The following is a 23,047-nucleotide window of genomic DNA, read 5'->3' as shown; positions in this document are numbered from 1 at the left end:
GGTGAGTGCGCTTGATAGTGGGGAAAGGTGAAAAGGATGAGGCCTTGCCAGTAGAGAGTAAACAGAAAACGTACTCACTCAGCCAGTGTTGAATGTAAAAGGAAGCAATGAGGGAATTCTGGGTAACAGGATAGCCTGGGGACAGACCATCTGTGAACAAGGCAGAGGGGGAGAGAGCAGACTAGCCCATTCTGAGAGAAAGGCTGAGGTTGCAATAGCAACTCACTGGCCATGTCTGAGTAAACAACATGTGTATCAAAAATGTTGCCTTTTCACATGCAGCAAGCTGCTGAGACAGGGGAAATAACAGGCAGCTTAAACTAGGGAGATATGAATCCCATAACCTGCAAAAGGAGACAGAGAAATATGGAATCCTGTTCCATGACAATCCCCGTCTGGTATCTGGAGATACCACTATAATAAAGTATGTGGAACATATGTGCAGTGCAAACATAATATAACAATGCAAAAGTCCATGTCCACATAGCGATGTGATACCGGCTGGCATCACTGGCTTCAAAGTCCCTTGGCCAAGGTTCTTGGGCAAAGGATGCAAAGTGGATGCACCGCTCCAGGTTAGCTGGGTGCACCACAGTGTCTCTCTTGGTGAAAGTCTCTGGCACTGTTTCTTTTTGAACTTATGGAAGAACAGTCCTTTTGTCTCTGTAGTTTTAACTACAGAGTGCATCCCCTTGTAGGTATGCCAGTTGTGGCAGCCTGTCACTATAACACCTGGCGTTTGGCAGAAGGAGATGGCTTTTGGCTCCTTGCGGAAGCGGATCGACACTCCTGGAAGACTGGTTGTCGAATCTAGTCCAGTCAAGAGGGCGTCGTTCAGGGAGACTCCCTGGAGCTGAGCGCTGGGGCTGAACACTACCCGGATTTGATCGGGTTCCTGAGGGTGGTAGACCCCAGATGATTGGAGGTACCAGCATTCTTCACCTTTCTTTAGTAGAGGTGCTGGCTTTGCGTGGGCGGTAAGGAATATCTTCTGGATGAAGGCCATAAAGTTGTTTTTGGTCTCCGGTTCCCTTTGTAGGTCGCAGAGGTGCAAAGTGAACCTAGAGATGGCATGTTCTCCATTGTTTGGGAGGCACCTTCTTGGTGAACAGAATGGTAGCGGGTTCACCCAACTGCCCGGTCCGTCTTTGACGAGCTCCTTGACCGTTAACATCAGGAATCCTCTATCGCCCATCGATGGTGTTTGCTTGTCGTCGTCCCTTGTGGTCTGGAACGCCGTGCACCCTAAATCATTGGTGCATTCCTCTTGCACGAGAACGTCTCCACGTATCTTGGTGATACGCCTTTGTGTCTCTTTGTTGACTGCCGTCAGGAGGTTGTTTCCTCCTTGGACAGGACGAAGAACAGTCTCTTTTGTTCTTGTAAATCCCTTTGTGAAAAGTCTCTGCGACTGTCTCTTTTTTAACATGCGAGAGGACAGTCTTTTTGCCACTGTGGCTTCACCTGCAGGGCGCAATCTTTTGTGGCTATGCCAGCTGTGACAGCTGGCTGCCTTGTCGCTTGATACTCTGTGGAGAGGAATGGCTATATGTCTCAGCTGTGTCATTGCTCTCAAGGGTACTGTCTGATTGTTTCTTTTCTTTTGGGAGATCCTTTTGTCGGTCACCTTCGGGAGGTTACTTTCTTCCTTCGGTGGAGTCGACTCGTTATCCTTGGTTGTCTTAACCACTAAGCATCCTAGGCCATTGTCACATCCCCCTGATGTGAGGATGTTCTTGTCGATCTCAGGGGTATGACCTTGTCTCTTCTCTTCACTTGGCCCTCCAGTCACTAGGAGATGGCCAAAACATGGTTCAGAGAGGGATGTGTGTCCACATTCTGTTATCACCGTTCTGCGGGCGTCAACATAGTCTTGTCCGTGCCCTTTGTCAGTGCACGCGTTGCCCACTATCACCCATCCTAGGTCAAGTCTTTGGGCGTATGGTGCGTTGTGGGGTCCTGTAACAGAGGACTTATCCCTGTTAAGTAATGTGCCTTTAATCTAGCAGTATGGTAGTTAATTACTAAACACCACCTGCCTGATTAGATTGCTTACAAAAGCCTGCCTTTGAGACAGGAAGTGACTCCTTAGCTCTGACTGAGAGCTGACCTTTGGAGCTGACCGGTCTTGAGCTCTGCACAGCAGAGCTGATTTCAAGACACCGGGAAAACTACTACACCTGAAGCTGAACCAGGAAGTGAGAAGATTTTCCCTCCAAGAAACAGATAAGACTTTTATTCTTAAGAGATTGCTTATATCTGCTTATTTTCATGCTATATGTTTTTGGGCTGCGAGACATGCTTAACTAATGGAGATGTGAACTAATTGCATAGGATTTCACTAGAAATACTCCCAAGTGAATAGAAGCTTTGTTACCCCCCCCCCCCCTGTGTTTGGATAATTTCCTGATGAAAAGGAACAGGCACAATAAAGCCTATTATAATTTCACATTATAAAGCCTCCTAATTGTGTACCTCTGTGAACGTCCGTCTACAGGTCCGTTACGCTGTTTACGGACTTTATGTACCCTCAAGATGTCACTACCGAGCAGCAGCAAGATCTTGGCACCTTGTTCTACCGGCGGGATGTAGTTGGCTATTCCTCTGAGGTGCGGGTGATGGCGTGCCATGTCTGGTGTGGGAATCTCGTCCCTTTTTGTGGCCATGTGGTTGCACTCGATGAGTGTTTGGAGAGCTATCTTCACTCTGTTATCCACTGAACGTATGACATAACCGCTTGCTCTTCTCCCTGTTGTCTCAGTTGACCCTGCACAGGTTCTGAGGGTGTAGGGTGAGGCATTGTATTGTGAGTTGAATAAGTTTAAGAACTCCGTCTTCGCCAATGATCTGTTGCTTTGATCGTCGAGGATTGCATACATCCGAATAGCCTTCTCAGGTTGTCCCTGGGAGTGCACTGCGACAAGGCATATTTTGGAGCAGGACATTTTGTCACTTCCTTTTCCGCAAACCTTGGTGCGCTGAGACGTGACAGATGTTGGCTGTCCTTCTCCTTCCTCCCCGCCATGCTCCGCTACGGAGGATGGGTTGTTGAGTTGGAGGGGTGTCAGCGCCTCTGGTTGTAAAGATGTTACGTGTTTGTCACTTTTGCACACTGCACATTTGATTTCTTCTTTACAGTCTCTGGCTAGGTGAGTCGTGGAACCGCAGCACCTGAAGCAAACTCTGAATTTTCCGAGTAACCTCTTGCGTTCCTCTAGGGACTTCATCCTGAATCCAAAGCACCTGTTAAGTGGGTGTGGCTTCTTGTGTATGGGACATTCCCTGTTTGGGTCCCTTGGTTCCTCGTCTCCGGCGACCAACTGATCGGGAGTAGTTTGGATCATGGGCCGAGATGGGTGTTTGAGTGTTACCGTATCTCGCCACTGGTCTCTCATTCCTCAGGCTGCTTGCACTGTGTGTGGTTCGCGCACCCAAGATGAAACTGGGATCATTCCTTGTCTTTGCCGCTTCACGGATGAAGCTCAAGAAGAATGAGAATGGGGGGAAGGCGACTTGCTTCTCCCTTTTGTATTTGGAGCCTTGTGAAATCCATCTTTCTTGGAGGTTATAGGGTAGCTTTTCCAAGATAGGTCTCACTCCGCGAGCTGAGTCTAGGACGTTGAGATCTGTTAAGGAATGGTCTTTTCTTGCAAACTCCAGCTCTTGCAGCAGGTCCCCGAGCTCTCGTAACTTCGAGTAGTCTTTAGTTGTGATCCTGGGAAAGCTGTCGACTCTTTTGAAGAGCGAATCTTCGACTGCTTCGGGGCTGCCGTAGCACTCTTCTAGCCTTTCCCATACTAGGTCAAGACCTACTTGGGGGTGGTTCACATTTGCTGCCCCGAGTCTCCTTGCGTGTTCCATGGATTCTTTTCCCAGCCATTTGGCTAACAGCCTGAGTTCTTCCCTAGCTCAGTAACTCTCTGATTCCTCAGTGTCTCTAATTCCTCAGCGTCTCTCTCTAATTCCTCAGTGTCTCTAATTCCTCAGTGTCTCTCTCTAATTCCTCAGTGTCTCTAATTCCTCAGTGTCTCTCTCTAATTCCTCAGTGTCTCTAATTCCTCAGCGTCTCTCTCTAATTCCTCAGCGTCTCTCTCTAATTCCTCAGTGTCTCTCTCTAATTCCTCAGTGTCTCTCTCTAATTCCTCAGTGTCTTTTTAACATTTTTTTAATGTCCCCCCAAAATACAGAAGCGGAAAGGAAACAAACATCCAATAGCAAACGCAGAGATAACCGTGAGGAAAGTCACTTACAAGACCAAGGTAGGTACCTGGCAATAGGTCTGCTGCCTGACATGTCCCTGACCGCTGTAAGAGCCTGAAGTGGAGAGCTCTGCTCTCCTGTATGGAGACATAGCGGTGTTCTGCTGATGTATTCCCTGCCGTATCTATGGCTATTGGAAACATAGTGGTTCCATTGTATAGAGAGTTAGCTGTGCTACTGCTGCGGCCAAGTTTATTCGAGCATTTGCCCGTTCTTGGCCGCAGCAGTAGCCTGGCGCGCGCCCGAGAGTGACGGGCGCGCGCCAAAGCAGCGGAAGAGCGCCCTCCGATCGGGGCTCTCTCCCTACCGCTGCCGGGTCCCCCGGAACCCCCTGCCGCTGTCCCGCGATCGCGGGACACCAGGGCTCCCTCGGGGAGCCCCTGGACGCGCGTACAGGGGGCGCACGCTCCCGAAGACGCGTGACCGCGCGTCTATGACGCGCGGCACGCCGAGGGGCGGCCACTAGCAAGCCGGGAAATCTCCCGGCTTGCGGATCTGGCCGCAGTGGGATTAAGTGTGTCGGTAGTGTACCTATTCTGTCCTCTGACATTGCTCAGTGACCTTTTGCAGATTGAGGTGTTGCTCTCGATCGTGGAGTTATAGCTGTGCTGTTATGTGTCTCACCTCCACGCATCAAGAGGATGTGGCTAAAGTATCTCATTATGGATCACTGTAACAATACTACAATACTACTAAAGTATCTCATTATGGATCACTGTAACAATACTACAATACTACTAAAGTATCTCATTATGGATCACTGTAACAATACTACGTCTTTATTTACCAGGCAGAAGCACCACTACTTTTTTTTATTCACTAGTCACCATTTCACATGCGTTATAAAGAAAGAAGGTATTTCTTTTTAAACATTTCTCCCTCCCTCCTTTAGTGCATAAACCCCTTTCCTAAATGATGCCAAAAGAGTTTAGTCTGAATGTTAAACAGGTTTCTCTGCGTTTTGTTCACAGATCACTACAAAGAGCAACTCTCCTGAGTGGGATGAAAGCTTTTCATTCTTCATCAAGAACCCCAACAGCGAGACACTGCAGCTCCAGGTAAGTGTGGGAGCTGAAACAGTCCTCTTGTCTCTTTAGTCCTCATGTGCACCCCTAGATCTGGGGTCTGTCATCTTTCCATCTCTTCTCTTGCTACCGCTCTCTACCTGTTTGTTTCTGCATCTCTCTTCATTTTTAGCTTCGAGATGAGAGTCAGAACCCTCTGGGGTCTCTTACGATCCCCCTCTGGGACCTCCTGACCGCGGAATCACTGACCCTCGATGGCTGGTTCCCTCTGAGTTCGTCTGGACCCCAAAGCCAGGTTATGCTAAGAGCCCAGATGAGGGTGAGTGACTCACAACCACCATTTAATTATTTACTTAGATATCCTCATGCTCCATTGCCCCTTCTCTCATATAAACCCCATGCCTCTCTGCCCCTTATCTCATATTATCCCCATGCCTCTCTGCCCCTTCTCTCATATAAACCCCATGCCTCTCTGCCCCTTCTCTCATATAAACACCATGCCTCTCTGTCCCTTCTCTCATATACACTAAACCCCATGCCTCTCTGCCCCTTATCTCATATTATCCCCATGCCTCTCTGCCCCTTCTCTCATATAAACCCCATGCCTCTCTGCCCCTTCTCTCATATAAACCCCATTCATCTCTGCCCCTTATCTCATATAAACCCCATGTCTCTCTGCTCCTTCTCTCATATAAACACCATGCCTCTCTGTCCCTTCTCTCATATACACTAAACGCCATGCCTCTCAGCCCCTGCCCCATCTCTCATATAAACCCCACGCCTCTCTGCCCCTTCTCTTATATAAACCCCATGCCTCTCTGCCCCTTCTCTCATATAAACCCCATGCCTCTCTGCCCCTTCTCTCATATAAACTCCATGCCTCTCTGCCTCTTCTCTCATATAAACTCCATGCCTCTCTGCCCCTTCTCTCATATAAACCCCATGCCTCTCTGCCCCTTCTCTCATATAAACCCCATGCCTCTCTGCCCCTTCTCTCATATAAACCTCATTCATCTCTGCCCCTTATCTCATATAAACCCCATGCCTCCCTGCCCCTTCTCTCATATAAACCCCATGCCTCTCTGCCCCTTATCTCATATAAACCTCATTCATCTCTGCCACTTTTCTCATATAAACCCCATGCCTCTCTGCCCCTTCTCTCATATAAACGCCATACCTCTCTGCCCCTTCTCACATATAAACCCCATGCCTCTCTGCCCCTTCTCTCATATAAACCCTGTGCCTCTCTGCCCCTTATCTCATATAAACCCCATGCCCCTCTGCCCCTTCTCTCATATAAACCCCATGCCTCTCTGCCCCTTCTCTCATATAAACCCCATGCCTCTCTGCCCCTTCTCATATAAACCCCATGCCTCTCTGCCCCTTATCTCATATAAACCCCATGCCTCTCTGCCCCTTCTCTCATATAAACCCCATGCCTCTCTGCCCCTTATATCATATAAACCCCATGCCTCTCTGCCCCTTCTCTCATATAAACCCCATGCCTCTCTGCCCCTTCTCTCATATAAACCCCATGCCTCTCTGCCCCTTCTCTCATATAAACCCCATGCCTCTCTGCCCCTTCTCTCATATAAACCCCATGCCTCTCTGCCCCTTCTCTCATATAAACCCCATGCCTCTCTGCCCCTTCTCTCATATAAACCCCATGCCTCTCTGCCCCATCTCTCATATAAACCCCATGCCTCTCTGCCCCTTCTCTCATATAAACCCCATGCCTCTCTGCCCCATCTCTCATATAAACCCCATGCCTCCCTGCCCCTTCTCTCATATAAACCCCATGCCTCTCTGCCCCATCTCTCATATAAACCCCATGCCTCTCTGTTGTTCCTCTATTTTCAGTATATAAACACACATACATCACTGCCCTTCTTAAGAGACGAGCGGTAATGCTTACACACCCTGAGCTAGGGTTTCCCAAGAGTAGTGTGGCCTCCATTCCTCCCTTGTTCCTTCTTGGGGCTCCTTACTGCCCTTCCTCAATCATGCCTCCAAATCCTCCCTGCCCTCTTCCTTTAACATTAAACCCTACAATGCTAGTGGGGTAAGAGGCATATTGACGCTTTCTGCTACTTAAGTAGTTTCATCCCCCATCTCCTTGCCTGATCCCGTTCCTCTGTCCCTCAGATCTTGGCCTCTCCGAATGTCAGCCCTGAGCTCCACACTCTTGGCCTCGTCTCTGTATCTTCTTCCCTCCAACCGAGACCCCCCAGCCCTCTGAAAAATTCGGGCTCAGACCCCTTCCTGCCTGCGTTGGGGGACCTTTTCCCTGTCAACCCATCCACATATGACCTTCGCAACCGGCTGCCCAACTCAGACAGGTGAGAGCCATATGGGACATAGGGAAACTGGAAGGTGGGTGATATGAGAGGACAGGAGACTGGATAAGAGAGACCGTGATGAGTAGATGGGGAATGAGAGGACATGTGATAAGCAGATGGGGGGATAAGAGAGGACGTGATGACAATTTGGGGGACAAGAGAGGACATGATGAGCAGATAGGGGGATAAGAGAGGACGTGAGGAGCAGATGGCGGATAAGAGAGGACGTGATAAGCAGATAGGAGGATAAGAGAGGGCATGTGATGAGCAGATAGGTGGATAATAGAGGACACGTGATGAGCAGATAGGGGGATAAGAGAGGGCACGTGGTGAGCAGGTAGGGGGATAAGAGAGGGCACGTGATGAGCAGATAGGGGATAAGAGGGCACATGATGACCATATGGGGGATAAGAGAGGGCACGTGATGAGCAGATGGGGGATAAGAGAGGACGTTATGAACAGATAGGGGGATAAGAGAGGGCACGTGGTGACCATATGGGGGATAAGAGAGGGCACGTGATGAGCAGATGGGGGATAAGAGAGGACGTGATGAGCAGATAGGGGATAAGAGAGGACGTTATGAGCAGATAGGGGTGTTACCAGATGTTTTATTGCTTGTGCGATATCTCAATTCTCTTGATTTATATATAAATACTAGCTGATATACCCGGCATTGCCCGAAGGCAGGGAGGGGGGCGTGAAAGGCAGGGGAGGGTGGCATGAAATGCAAAGTGTCCCAGAATTGCTTCATGGTATGACTGATGCTGCTAGAATTGTGCACAAATAATCACTACACAGACTCCAGACGAAATCCACTGGATAATCAATACAATAAACAGTTCCCCTTCAGAGTCCAACCATATAGAGTAGTAAGCAAAAATAAGTGTTATGTGTGCTCTGTGTGATAACAGATCTTCCTGCTGGAAGGGGTGTTTGAGTGGTAAGGGGGATAGATATAAACGGCGGTGCCGTGTCTCCAGCCAGGAGACTATGACCGGCAACACACACCGCAATCCCCTGCCACTGCCCTCACTGTCCCAAAATCACACATACAGAGCAGTCCCACTGCGGGGAGAGAACGAAGGGTAGGTACTCACAATCTTGACACGTCGCCTTCCGATCACTGGATAAATTGAAGGTACTCTGAACCGGGTATGCTGATGCGTGCTCCAGCCCACATAGGTATAACAGTAGAAAGCGGGTAATCAGGCGGTGCACAGCTGCCGTCAGGATATGAAACAGGGAGTCCACACGCTGTTAATCTAAAAGTCCATGTTTAATGAGTGCATGACAGCACAGGACTAAAACGGCTACAAGGTACTTCTTGACGCGTTTCGTCTCGTTTAGAGACTTTGTCAAAAGAGGGTGGCATGAAAGGCAGGGGAGGGGGGGCGTGAAAGGCAGGGGGGGGCGTGAAAGGCAGGGGGGGCGTGAAAGGCAGGGGGGGGCGTGAAAGGCAGGGGGGGGGCGTGAAAGGCACGGGGGGCGTGAAAGGCAGGGGGAGCGTGAAAGGCAGGGGGGGCGTGAAAGGCAGGGGAGGGGGCGTGAAAGGCAGGGGGGTGTGAAAGGCAGGGGGGGCGTGAAAGGCAGGGGGGGCGTGAAAGGCAGGGGGGGACGTGAAAGGCAGGGGGGGCGTGAAAGGCAGGGGGGGCGTGAAAGGCAGGGGGGGGCGTGAAAGGCAGGGGGGGGTGTGAAAGGCAGGGGGAGGGCGTGAAAGGCAGGGGGAGGGCGTGAAAGGCAGGGGGGGCGTGAAAGGCAGGGGGGGGCGTGAAAGGCAGGGGGGGACGTGAAAGGCAGGGGGGGGCGTCAAAGGCATGGATTCCTCCCCCTGCATTTCCTCACCTGCCAATGGTTGTCTCCCCCCTCGTGGCCTCCGCCGACTCCCGGTGGCACAAAGGAGGTATTAACTCCCTTTCGCCCTCCTCCTGCTCCTCGGGGATGTTGAGCCGTAGAGAGCGTGCTCTGGGAGGTGGGGGGAAGTGGGAGAGTGGGAGAGCGACACACACGCGACACCTACCTCTACTTCCGGGCGCTGCCATCTTCTCACTCGGCGCCGCGAGGGAGGAAGGGGGTCCCTTCGGGCACCGCCATCTTAGGTGCCGCGAGGCAGCTGCATCCTGCCTGGCCAATGCCTGTTCCCCCGCCCGGGAGGGAGATGAACGGAGCGCCGGGAGGGAGAGGTGAGCGGAGCGCCGGGAGGGAGAGGTGAGCGGGGCACCGGCAGGGAGGGAGAGGTGAGTGGGGCGCAGGGAGGGAGAGAGGGAGAGATGAGCGGAGCGCCGGGAGGGAGAGATGAGCGGAGAGCTGGGAGGGAGAGATAAGCGGAGCGCCGGGAGGGAGAGATGAGCGGAGTGCCGGGAGGGAGAGATGAGCGGAGTGCCGGGAGGGAGAGATGAGCGGAGCGCCGGGAGGGAGAGATGAGCGCCGGGAGGGAGAGATGAGCGCCGGGAGGGAGAGATGAGCGCCGGGAGAGAGAGATGAGCGGAGCGCCGGGAGGGAGGGAGAGATGAGCGGAGCGCCGGGAGGGAGAGATGAGCGGAGCAACGGGAGGGAGAGATGAGCGGAGCGCCGGGAGGGAGGGAGAGATGAGCGGAGCGCCGGGAGGGAGAGATGAGCGGAGCACCGGGACGGAGGGAGAGATGAGCGGAGCACCGGGACGGAGGGAGAGATGAGCGGAGCACCGGGAGGGAGAGGGAGATGAGCGCCGGGAGGGGGAGAGAGGTGTGTGTGTGTGTGTGTGGCCGAGGGGGAAGAGAGTGGCAGTTGGGTGACGTCAGACCCACCAATCTGATTGGCCAGAGGCTGAGGACCAATCAGATTCACCGCAGATAGCACTAACCTTTCGATTTTATATATTAAGATGTGTAGATTTTTATATGTTGAGATTGGAGCATTTCTGAACTCCTGATTTCAAAACCGCGTTTCCAGTTGTAACCTGTATAAAAGGTTAAAAAGGTTAAAATTCTGGGCTTTAATTGCCCAGTAATGCTTAGAAATGTTGGCACCTCACCAAATGTCAAATTCTAGTCACACTCACCAGCGACTCGCAGGTCTCTCGCATACCGTCCCCTCCTATCCTCTGGCTCCTTATCCAAGGGGGTGAGGGGGAGATACCGGACAGGTCGGTGTTCTTATTGAAAAATACACAAGAAAAATATGTATTTAGCCTATCATAATAATAACTGTTCTTTGGAGATGATTACTTATAGAAGATCAGACTTCCATCTCACCCAGTTCTGAGCCATAACACAAAGACCAACCAAGGGTATAAAACAATAAGGTCATTCATTCCAGACATAGGTGGGCTAACATAGCTATTTAATGGAACTGTACACACACAATATGTAATTTAAAATATCATAAATCTAATCTCATACTGTTTTGGGTAGGAGCCTCTCAGACTCTGCCAATCAGTAAATTATATGTCCCCAAAGCCTAGAAGTCAGTTGGTGGCAGAAACATGAAGGAAAGAACAATACACTGCAATAGAAATAGGGAGGAGGTAGAGGAAAGGGGGGAGGATATAGAAGAAATGAGGAAAGGGAGCCCCAGGCGTCTCCCAATTCAGAATATTCTGAGGCCAGAGTCATGTTGGTATAAATAGCCCAGATAGGTTCAACTCAGCCCTCTTTTCAACGCACACCAAGCCCTGTTATATTTTCTTCACTTTATTAGAAAAGCAGCAGTAAATACAGGCACTTGTGGGTGTAATGTTGTGTTGGGAGAGTGCTTCTTTATGGATGCTTTGTAGTTAAGAGCAGGTGAAAAGGATGAGGCCTTGCCAGTAGAGAGCAAACAGAAACGTACTCACTCAGCCAGTGTTGAATGTGAAAAGGAATTGCCAGTGTATTCTGGGTAACAGACCATCTGTCAGCAAGGCAGAGGGGGAGAAAGCAGACTAGCCCATTCTGATAGAAAGGCTGAGGATGCTGTAGCAATTCACTGGCATAATGCAGAGACAGGGATCGCAACACTGTGTCTAACACACAGGCACTGTGTGTGTACAGAGCAAAATACATGCAGCTGGAATGAGAACCTGACAAGCAGAAGCTGCAAAGGAAAGGGGGGGGGGGGGGGGTGAAACAGAGATGTGATTCTTGTTCCATGACACAGAAGATAAAATCATAACTGAATGTTTCTATACTGTATCTGTTTGTGTTAATGTCTAGGTAGTAAGGTTCATCATTGTATGTTAATGCAATTCATTGTCTGTCTTATTATGTTTTATTAAGTAATAATCCCCTCAGAACAGGGCATTACTGGCCAATAATGCCCTGGCTGGAAGAGTTGAAGGCCTGAAGTGAAGCCGAGGGACTTTAACCCAGCCAGGGCATTATTGGCCACTAATGCCCTGTTCTGAGGGGATTATTACTATTATAGGCTGAATGTAGGCTTTTTTCTTTAATAATAATAATAGCATGTTCTTGTATAACGCTGCTAGTTTTACGCAGCGCTTTACAGAGACATTTTGCAGGCACAGGTCCCTGCCCCGTGGAGCTTACAATCTATTTTTTGGTGCCTGAGGCACAGGGAGATAAAGTGACTTGCCCAAGGTCACAAGGAGCCGACACCGGGAATTGAACCAGGCTCCCCTGCTTCAAACTCTCAGTGCCAGTCAGTGTCTTTACTCACTGAGCCACTCTTTCTCCATTGACACTTTTGTATAGTTATATAGATTTTTTTATTAAAATAAAATGGTAAATACATTAAAGAACCTCTATATACTCTTACACTGCAGCTATCTATATCCGCACACACAGACACACACACCAGCTCTACACACACCAGCTACACACACACACACACAACACACTGCAGCTCTACACACAAACAGCTGCACACACACAGCACACTGCAGCTCCACACAAACACACCAGCTCCAAACACACAAACTGCTGCTACACAAAATCTGTAGCTACATCCAAACTCTGCTGCTACACACACATTACAACACAGCAGCACCACACACTTTTTCGCTCTACACACACACACAAACTCTGCAGCTACACGCATGCACGCACACAAACAAACTCTTCAGCTACACACACAGGCACACAAACAAACTGCAGCTACACACACAAACTCTGCAGCTACACACACACACACATAAATTGCAGCTACACACACACACAAACTCTGCAGCTACACACACAAACTCTGCAGCTACACACAAACTCTGCAGCTACACACACAAACTCTGCAGCTACACACACACACACACAAATTCTGCAGCTACACACACACACACACACACAAATTCTGCAGCAAATTCTGCAGCTACACACACACAAACTCTGCAGCAGACACACACACACAAACTCTGCAGCAGACACACACACATACACAAACTCTGCAGCAGACACACACACGATAGACAGAAAATGCAGCTACAAACAAACTCTGTAGCTACACATACGCACAGGAACTCTGCAGCTACAGACACTCTGCAGCTACACATACACACACACACGCTGCGCTTATAGTGCCGCTGACTCGACATTGCGGCAAAACAAATGTATTGCTGCCGTCACATGCGCTTATAGTAGAAGCATCACGACGGCTTGGTCGCGATCACTGGAAGTCAAGTCAATTGGATTTTTCCAGCGACCGCAGCGTGACGTCACCGTATCCGTCGTGTCGTGGCGACAGCACTATAAGCGCAGCCACACACACAAACTCTGCAGCTACACACACACACACACACAAATTCTGCAGCTATACACACAAACTCTGCAGCAGACACACACAAACTGCAGCAAACACACATACACACAAACTTTGCAGACAGACACACACACAAACTCTGCAGCAGCCACATACACACACAAACTCTGCAGCAGACACACACGATAGGCAGAAAATGCAGCTACAAACAAACTCTGCAGACAGACGCTTACTCTGCAGCTACAAATATTCTCTCCCTCCTCCTAATGAGGAGATGTGGGATAACAGGGACCATTTGATGAGGAGATGTGGGATAACAGGGACCATGTGATGAGATGTGGGATAACAGGGAACATGTGATGAGGAGATATGGGATAACAGGGGCCATGTGATGAAGAGATGTGGGATAACAGGGGCCATGTGATGAGATGTGGGATAACAGGGACCATGTGATGAGGAGATGTGGGATAACAGGGGCCATGTGATGAAGAGATGTGGGATAACAGGGGCCATGTGATGAGATGTGGGATAACAGGGACCATGTGATGAGGAGATGTGGGATAACAGGGGCCATGTGATGAGGAGATGTGGGATAACAGGGGCCATGTGATGAGATGTGGGATAACAGGGACCATGTGATGAGGAGATGTGGGATAACAGGGTCCATGTGATGAGATGTGGGATAACAGGGACCATGTGATGAGGAGATGTGGGATAACAGCGACTATGTGATGAGGAGATGTGGGATAACAGGGGCCATGTGATGAGGAGATGTGGGATAACAGGGACCATGTGATGAGATGTGGGATAACAGGGACCATGTGATGAGGAGATGTGGGATCACAGGGACCATGTGATGAGGGTATGTGGGATCACAGGGACCATGTAATGAGGAGATGTGGGATAACAGGGTCCATGTGATGAGATGTGGGATAACAGGGACCATGTGATGAGGAGATGTGGGATAACAGCGACTATGTGATGAGGAGATGTGGGATAACAGGGGCCATGTGATGAGGAGATGTGGGATAACAGGGACCATGTGATGAGATGTGGGATAACAGGGACCATGTGATGAGGAGATGTGGGATCACAGGGACCATGTGATGAGGGTATGTGGGATCACAGGGACCATGTGATGAGGAGATGTGGGATAACAGCGACCATGTGATGAGGAGATGTGGGATAACAGGGGCCATGTGATGAGGAGATGTGGGATAACAGCGACTATGTGATGAGGAGATGTGGGATAACAGGGGCCATGTGATGAAGAGATGTGGGATAACAGGGACCATGTGATGAGATGTGGGATAACAGGGACCATGTGATGAGATGTGGGATAACAGGGACCATGTGATGAGGAGATGTGGGATCACAGGGACCATGTGATGAGGGTATGTGGGATCACAGGGACCATGTGATGAGGAGATGTGGGATAACAGCGACCATGTGATGAGGAGATGTGGGATAACAGGGGCCATGTGATGAGGAGATGTGGGATCAGAGGGACCATGTGATGAGGAGATGTGGGATAACAGGGACCATGTGACGAGGAGATGTGGGATAACAGGGACCATGTGATGAGATGTGGGATAACAGGGGCCATGTGATGAGATGTGGGATAACAGGGACCATGTGATGAGATGTGGGATAACAGGGACCATGTGACGAGGAGATGTGGGATAACAGGGGCCATGTGATGAGATGTGGGATAACAGGGACCATGTGATGAGATGTGGGATAACAGGGGCCATGTGACGAGGAGATGTGGGATAACAGGGGCCATGTGATGAGGAGATGTGGGATCACAGGGACCATGTGATGAGGAGATGTGGGATCACAGGGACCATGTGATGTGGAGATGTGGGATAACAGGGACCATGTGATGAGGAGATGTGGGATCACAGGGACCATGTGATGAGGAGATGTGGGATAACAGGGACCATGTGACGAGGAGATGTGGGATTACAGGGACCATGTGATGAGGAGATGTGGGATCACAGGGACCATGTGATGAGGAGATGTGGGATAACAGGAACCATGTGATGAGATGTGGGATAACAGGGACCATGTGATGAGGATATGTGGGATAACAGGGACAATGTGATGAGGAGATGTGGGATAACAGGGACCATGTGATGAGGAGATGTGGGATAACAGGGACCATGTGATGAGGAGATGTGGGATAACAGGGACCTTCTTTATGGAAGTGCTGCCTGTTTTTTTCAAAGTTTCTTTGGGTGTACAGATGTTTGCCCTCTCCTCCCGCAGTGATTTGCAGATGACTGACTCACCGCTTGGACAGTTGCGTCTGACCCTGTATTACCCTGCAAAGGAGGGCAAGCTTGTGGCCGTGATACACAGCTGCAGGTAACTTACATACAGATGTGTACATACAGCACATTGCACTCACAACATACTGAAGCCTTTGATATCAGTCTCCTATGGTAAAGTAAAACGTGGGTTATTCAGTTAGAGGGCTACATATTTGTTGTATATTTGGCAAATAAAATGTAAGTTGTTTAGTTTAATATACATATATACGTGTGGGTGTGTTCAGCCTGCGCGGGAGAAAATGGATATAAATACCAAATGTTTTTGCCTTTTCTGTTTTATTACACCACCATCACACTGGTTTGCACTTAGAATTTGAAGTATAGAAAATGTCCAATTACAGTATTAGCTCATGTGAAAGAAGAGCTATTTATACTGTATAGCAAGCGATATATAAACAGTCTTGGGTAAATAAATCCGTTTTTCCTTAAAGATAAAGTCAAACTATCCCTACAGTGAGCAGTAAATATTTAATGGGTGAAACATTAATGGGTTAAATATGTAAGATTTGATGCTTGTTTTTCCTTGATTTAATGTATTTATTATAAAAGACATCTCTCCTCCAGACCCATTGAATGTATCAGTGCCATTATTACATTGCGGTGCTATTTGGTCTGTTGGATCGCACCTTTAAAATGGGCTGTCGACGGCATTTGGAGTTGACTATTTTGCAATAGTGCCACTTTGTAAGCCGGTTTCCCGGGAAATTAGATTTCATTTTCTCATGTGCAAAAACATACAGTATAAACGCTGGCATTGCTGGGTCACTGTCACTGTACTAACTTAATACACAGAAATCCACAATTTACACAGTGTGAAGTGCCAGTCTGCATGCGTGAAATGTTTGTATTAGCCCATTAAAAGGTGCCTCTACGACCAAATGACACGTAGACACAGGCGTTCACACAAACATACATGCATGCTAACACACATGTACATATTGTAAACACAGGCACACACATGTCGATGAGGTTTAAAAAACGTCAGATATATTCATTAAAACGCCCTATGTTTTCTGCATAACTAGCTTTTCCTTTGCTTTCTCTCCTGTCAGTAAACTGTGCCTCTCCTCCGGGGAGCCTCCTGACCCCTACGTGTCTCTGATTTTACTGCCGGACAAAAACCGGTGGACCAAAAGGAAAACCGCTGTGAAGAAGCGGACCAGCAACCCGGAGTTCAATGAGAAGTGAGTCCCACACTGCTCCTAACACGCATCGAATGAAATGTCCAACCTTACACACATCACTCTGTGCCATACTGAGGGGTTTCTGTCCTGCCTGTCAGCCTGATACAACACTATAGAATAACGAACCTGTACTATTACTCAAGGTATGGTACTGCACACCAAAAAACATTGTCATTGCGAAAAGTCATAGGAAAAGGTTACCGGGTGCTCCACAGAAGACAAGAGTGCCACCTGTAGACAAATGTGGGTGAATCTCCAGGCACCCAACGTGGAGAGCCTTGAGATTCATCAACTTTTAATCAAGGCCCCATACAAAGCGGACACTTCTAGATCATAGAGATAATACAGTGAGTCCTCGCTTATCGGACACAATGCGTCCCGAAAAATCCCTGTCGGATAACGGATTGTAGGGAAGCGGAACCAATTGTAACCGTTGGCGATTTCCATCGGATCCGTGACATTTGCGGCGAATAATGCAGTTTTTGATTGCATTAGCAACCGTCGGAAAACGTAACGTAGTAAAGCGAGGACTACCTGTAATGATAATAACTTTATTTCATATAGCGCTTTTCTCCCAATGGGACTCAAAGCGCGTCACAATTTCTCACTGAGCCACTCCTTCAGTGATCTGGCCAAGGCAATAAGGCACCTAAGCTAGAATTCACTAAGCCGCAATGCGGGACCTCGCACCCAATCTGTCATTAACTGCCATTGACTTGAGTGGAAGTTAATGCCAGATCGGGGTGTGGTACGCTGCATCACGGCTTAGCTCATCTCGGTGTTGGGCCCATATTTACGAAAGCGATTCCATAGGACACCGCCCAGCACCGGAAGACGGCTGCCAACCCGTTGGTAAATATGGGCCGCAGTGTTTTAGTCACAGGTTGGTGCACATGACTTGGCAATGATCCCAAAGCTGCGGTACATCCCATGGATGACGGGGAATGTGTACAATATACAGTACACCGGGTTATTGTCCCTGCAGATTTGAGTGGGATCTGCCATTGGAGGAAGCAGCAAAAAGGAAGATGGATATCTCGGTGAAAAACAGTGTGTCCTTTATATCAAGGGAACGGGAGCTGCTTGGAAAGGTGAGGCGCAGCCCCTTCTCAATTTCTACACCTATCAACTGCACCGACCCGCTAACTTCATGCTGAATTGTCATATGCACAACATATTACCGATCTCTCTCTCTCACACTGAACATGTAACATACAATAATGTGGCTTCTCTCTGCCACCCCGTTACCCTCCCTGGGACATACTGTTCCTCCGTCATGCTGATGACTTGGGTCTCCCTCTCTCTTTCAGGTTCACATTGATCTTTCCCAGGTGGATCTGTCAGTTGGACTGACTCAGTGGTGAGTTTTGTAGCACCTGTGCTTGTGTCTCTCTGCGCACACGCAGTTACTCACAGTCACGTGCCCACATGCACAAGCGGATAGCCATCCACTGGCACAGACACGGTTACCCGGCCATAAACGTGAACACTGCTAAGCACGCACACATTCACACAGCTGCCCCGGCACAGATACGCTCTCACACTGAGAAATAATCAGCCTAGCACATAAACTAAATATTGATGTACCTTCATCTGCAGTCATGATGTTCAGTACTTCCTATTTATCCCCTTAGGTAAAGGGAAAGCAGAGATAGACATAGTGTGTTACAGACCCCAGTGGCAATGAAGAGTCTAATGCCAGCTAGGATTGGGGAAAACAAGGTGTTGCCTATTTTACAAGAGGGTGACATCCCCGTCATTGTATCAGTTCAAATATATAATGTAAGGTTTGCATTTGAAGCCTCTAACACGTCCATGTTTTAGTAGTAGATAGCTTTGCTTTTGATGGCATAATACTTTTCTTATTCCGTGCTGACAATGCACACAGCGTGTACATCTCATTTCACAGGCACAATGCGTACCTCACCTGATGAGCTTACACTCTAATGTTGGTGTTTGGAGCACAATGAGATAAGGACACTTCCCTAGGCTCACAAGTAGCTGACACTGGGATTTGACTGCTGTTCCCGCGTTTTACCTGCGCTACTTCTTCAGCTTGCAATGAACGCCTGGAAAAGCCATGTACCTCTTGTGACCGCGCCGCTTTCTCTCACATTGGTTTTCTGACAGGTACAATCTGAAGGATGAGAAGACCAGCATGTAATGGCCTTTCCCAGGGATGTAACCGTGTGTGGGCGAGCTCTCCGCCTCCCAGCAATGCTACCTGCTGGACCCAGGATCCTAACCAGGGATGGTGTGAAGAAGACGTCTCTAGTAGAGAAACGATTAATAAAGAGCCGAGTGGAGACATATCTGGGACCTGCCTGCCTCTGCCGTAACATGTTTTGACCCCTTTGCTGCCAGATTGGTGGCACTCCTGGCAGCAAAGTGGTTAATCTCCCAGAAAGGTTGCAGTGGACGGGGGCAAAATGTCCAGGCAAAGCCACTCAGTGCTGCCCCTAGTACTGATTTCTACACCACACACACATATATACACCTGCATGTACAGAGGCATATATATGCATATTTATACGTACACGTGTGTGTATAGAACAGTCACCAAGAGGCAGCAGAGCTGGGCAAAGGTTTCAGCTGCTGCCAGTGGTCCCACTGTGGACAAGTACAGCTTGTGATCTTTGGTTTATTTAAATTTGCAGCCGCTTGCATCTCTAGTGCCGTCCACGCAGCTGCAGGGTAGAGCCAGTGTCACGTGACATGATGATGTAATCCTATGTTTCACACCTTAGCGCTTTATCAGTGTGTGATGTTCAGCCACAGCCTCCAGCACTGCTTTATACACACGCACACGCACACACACGCACACGCACACACACGTGTTGACAAGTTCACGTGTACACTTCAACTATTGCAAATAATTTTGCTTAGACATTCAACTACACCAGGTGTAGGCAACTCCAGTCCTCAAGGGCCACCAACAGGTCAGGTTTACAGGATATCCCTGCTTCAGCACAGGTGAAAGACTGCGCCATTGATCGAGCCAACTATGCTGAAGCCGGGATATCCTGAAAACCTGACCTGTTGGTGGCCCTTGAGGACTGGAGTTGCCCACACCTGATCTATACACACTATCAAACATATGTATGTGCGTTCATGTGCATACGCACAAACACTCATATACATACACTGTCGCACCTAAGTATGCATGGGCATTGCTACACATAAATATATACTGTGGCAGGATGGCCTCGCGGCGGGGTCAGTAAGACGCTTGACACGATGGGAAACTTTAAACACTAGTGGTTTATTAGCCACAACCAAAATAAGTACGGGTGAACTGTCCCTTTAAGAAACTACTTTCTTGCAAATTAAAGCCTAGTCCCGTTATGGACACTAACTCACTTCTTGAGCCCTTACTAACAGGACAGCCAGCTAATCTGGTCATGCCCAAAACATGCTACACAAACGATAACCAATAAGCATAATAAGAATAAAGTCTTATCTGTTTCAGCTCCAAACAGCAAACAGGAACACGGTTCCAGGGAGCAGGCTGTGTCCAGCCTCGCAGCAATGTTTATCTTTATCCTGGGTTGGGGTCCCAGCTGGTCCCAGCAGCAAAGCTCCTCGCAGGACTGGGGACCAGAGCTAGGGTGACCAGATTTTGAAAATGAAAAAACGGGACACATTTTTTTTTTTTACATAACAGTTTATTTATTGTAGTACACTTATACTTTACTACCATTAGTCCTTGTTACGTGCGTGTGTGCGCGTGCGTCGGATGACCTCACTAATCGAAAAAAAATAAAATTAAAACCGATGTGAATGATTCTGAACCCATTAACCAGTGTCAGGATGCCCCCTCTTCACAATTTCTAAAGCAGCAATCCCGTCTGGGATCTTACCTGATCCGCAGTTCCTCAAGGTATTATACTGGAGGGGAGGTGTTCCCTACCTGTCTTCCGATGTCTCCAGCGTGAAACTTGAGTCAGATCTGGAAGAAAGAAAGGTAGGTTACTTCAATGTAGGTATACGGCAGTTAAGATAAGACATAGAGGGTGAGGGAGACAGGGAGGGAGACGGAGAGAGAGAGAGACAGGGAGGGAGACGGAGAGAGGGAGACAGAGGTAGAGAGAGAGAGGGAGACAGGGGGAGAGAGAGAGAGGGGGAGAGAGAGAGGGAGACAGGGAGAGAGAGAGAGACGGGGAGAGAGAGAGAGACGGGGAGAGAGAGAGAGAGAGAGAGACAGGGAGGGAGAGAGAGAGAGAGACAGGGAGGGAGAGAGAGAGAGAGAGACAGGGAGGGAGAGAGAGACAGGGAGGGAGAGAGAGACAGAGAGGGAGAGAGAGAGAGAGACAGGGAGGGAGAGAGAGACAGGGAGGGAGAGAGAGACAGGGAGGGAGAGAGAGAGAGAGACAGGGAGGGAGAGAGAGAGACAGGGAGGGAGAGAGAGAGAGAGAGACAGGGAGAGAGAGAGAGAGACAGGGAGGGAGAGAGAGAGACAGGGAGGGAGAGAGAGAGAGACAGGGAGGGAGAGAGAGAGAGAGAGAGGGAGGGAGAGACAGGGAGGGGGAGAGAGAGAGAGAGAGAGACAGGGAGGGAGAGAGAGAGAGACAGGGAGGGAGAGAGAGAGACAGGGAGGGAGAGAGAGAGAGACGGAGGGGGAGAGAGAGAGACAGGGAGGGGGAGAGAGAGAGACAGGGAGGGGGAGAGAGAGAGACAGGGAGGGGGAGAGAGAGGGAGGGGGAGAGAGAGACAGGGAGGGGGAGAGAGAGAGACAGGGAGAGGGAGACAGGGAGAGGTAGACAGGGAGGGGGAGAGGGAGACAGAGAGGGGAGAGGGAGGGGGAGAGGGAGACAGGGGGAGACAGAGGGAGAGAGGGGGAGAGAGAGAGAGACAGGGGGAGACAAGGGGAGAGAGACAGAGGGAGAGAGACAGAGGGAGAGAGAGAGAGAGAGAGACAGGGGGAGAGAGAGAGAGACAGGGGGAGAGAGAGAGACAGGGGGAGACGGGGGGAGAGACAGGGAGGGAGAGGGAGGGAGAGGGAGGGAGGGAGAGGGAGGGAGGGAGAGGGAGAGACAGGGAGGGAGGGAGAGACAGGGAGGGAGGGAGAGACAGGGAGGGAGGGAGAGACGGAGGGAGGGACAGGGAGGGAGGGAGGGAGAGGGAGAGACAGGGAGGGAGAGGGACAGACGGAGGGAGGGAGAGGGAGAGACATGGAGGGAGGGAGAGGGAGGGAGGGAGAGGGAGGGAGAGACAGGGAGGGAGAGACAGGGAGGGAGGGAGGAAGAGACAGGGAGGGAGGGAGGGAGAGACAGGGAGGGAGGGAGAGGGAGAGACAGGGAGGGAGGGAGAGACAGGGAGGGAGGGAGAGACGGAGGGAGGGACAGGGAGGGAGGGAGGGAGAGGGAGAGACAGGGAGGGAGGGAGGGAGAGGGAGGGAGGGAGAGACAGGGAGGGAGGGAGGGAGAGGGACAGACAGGGAGGGAGGGAGAGACAGGGAGGGAGGGAGAGACAGGGAGGGAGAGGGAGGGAGGGAGGGAGAGACAGGGAGGGAGGGAGAGAGAGACAGGGAGGGAGGGAGAGACAGGGAGGGAGGGAGAGACAGGGAGGGAGGGAGGGAGAGACAGGGAGGGAGGGAGAGACAGGGAGGGAGGAAGAGACAGGGAGGGAGGGACAGGGAGGGAGGGAGAGACGGAGTGACAGGGAGGGAGAGACAGGGAGGGAGAGACAGCGAGGGAGAGACAGGGAGGGAGAGACAGGGAGGGTGAGGGAGACACACACCCACTGATACACACACACACACACTGACACACACACCCAACCCACTGATACACACACACCCCCACCCACTGATACACACCCACCCACTCATACTCACACCCACCCACTGATACACACCCACCCACTGATACACACCCACCCACTCATACTCACACCCACCCACTGACACCCACTGATACACACCCACCCACTGATACACACCCACCCAACCCACTGATACACACACACCCCCACCCACTGATACCCACTGATACCCACACCCACCAATACACACCCACACACCCACTGATACACACACACACACACACGCACTGATACACACACACACACACACACTGATACACACACACACACCCACTGACACCCACACACCCACCCACTGATACACCCACACCCACCCACTGATACACACACACACACCCACCCACTGATACACACACACACACACTGATACACACACACACACACACACTGATACACACACACACCCACTGATACAC

General features: G+C 50.1%; 1 protein-coding gene across 1 annotated transcript; it reads left to right on the top strand.

The window, feature by feature from the left end:
• The first annotated feature begins 4,165 nt into the window (after positions 1-4,165).
• On the top strand, positions 4,166-19,735 carry LOC142489846 (extended synaptotagmin-1-like). The gene is made up of 9 exons (XM_075591346.1): positions 4,166-4,259; positions 5,232-5,318; positions 5,458-5,604; positions 7,431-7,624; positions 15,560-15,658; positions 16,677-16,808; positions 17,794-17,899; positions 18,119-18,168; positions 18,939-19,735. Exons 3-9 carry the CDS (start codon positions 5,584-5,586, stop codon positions 18,970-18,972), a joined length of 636 nt encoding a protein of 211 aa, XP_075447461.1. The 5' UTR covers positions 4,166-4,259; positions 5,232-5,318; positions 5,458-5,583; the 3' UTR covers positions 18,973-19,735.
• Positions 19,736-23,047: the final 3,312 nt, after the last annotated feature.

This window comes from Ascaphus truei, chromosome 3 (assembly GCF_040206685.1).
Source record: "Ascaphus truei isolate aAscTru1 chromosome 3, aAscTru1.hap1, whole genome shotgun sequence".
NCBI lineage: Eukaryota > Metazoa > Chordata > Amphibia > Anura > Ascaphidae > Ascaphus > Ascaphus truei.
Note: the sequence above shows the minus strand (reverse complement) of the source record. Positions and strands in the feature narration are given on the sequence as shown.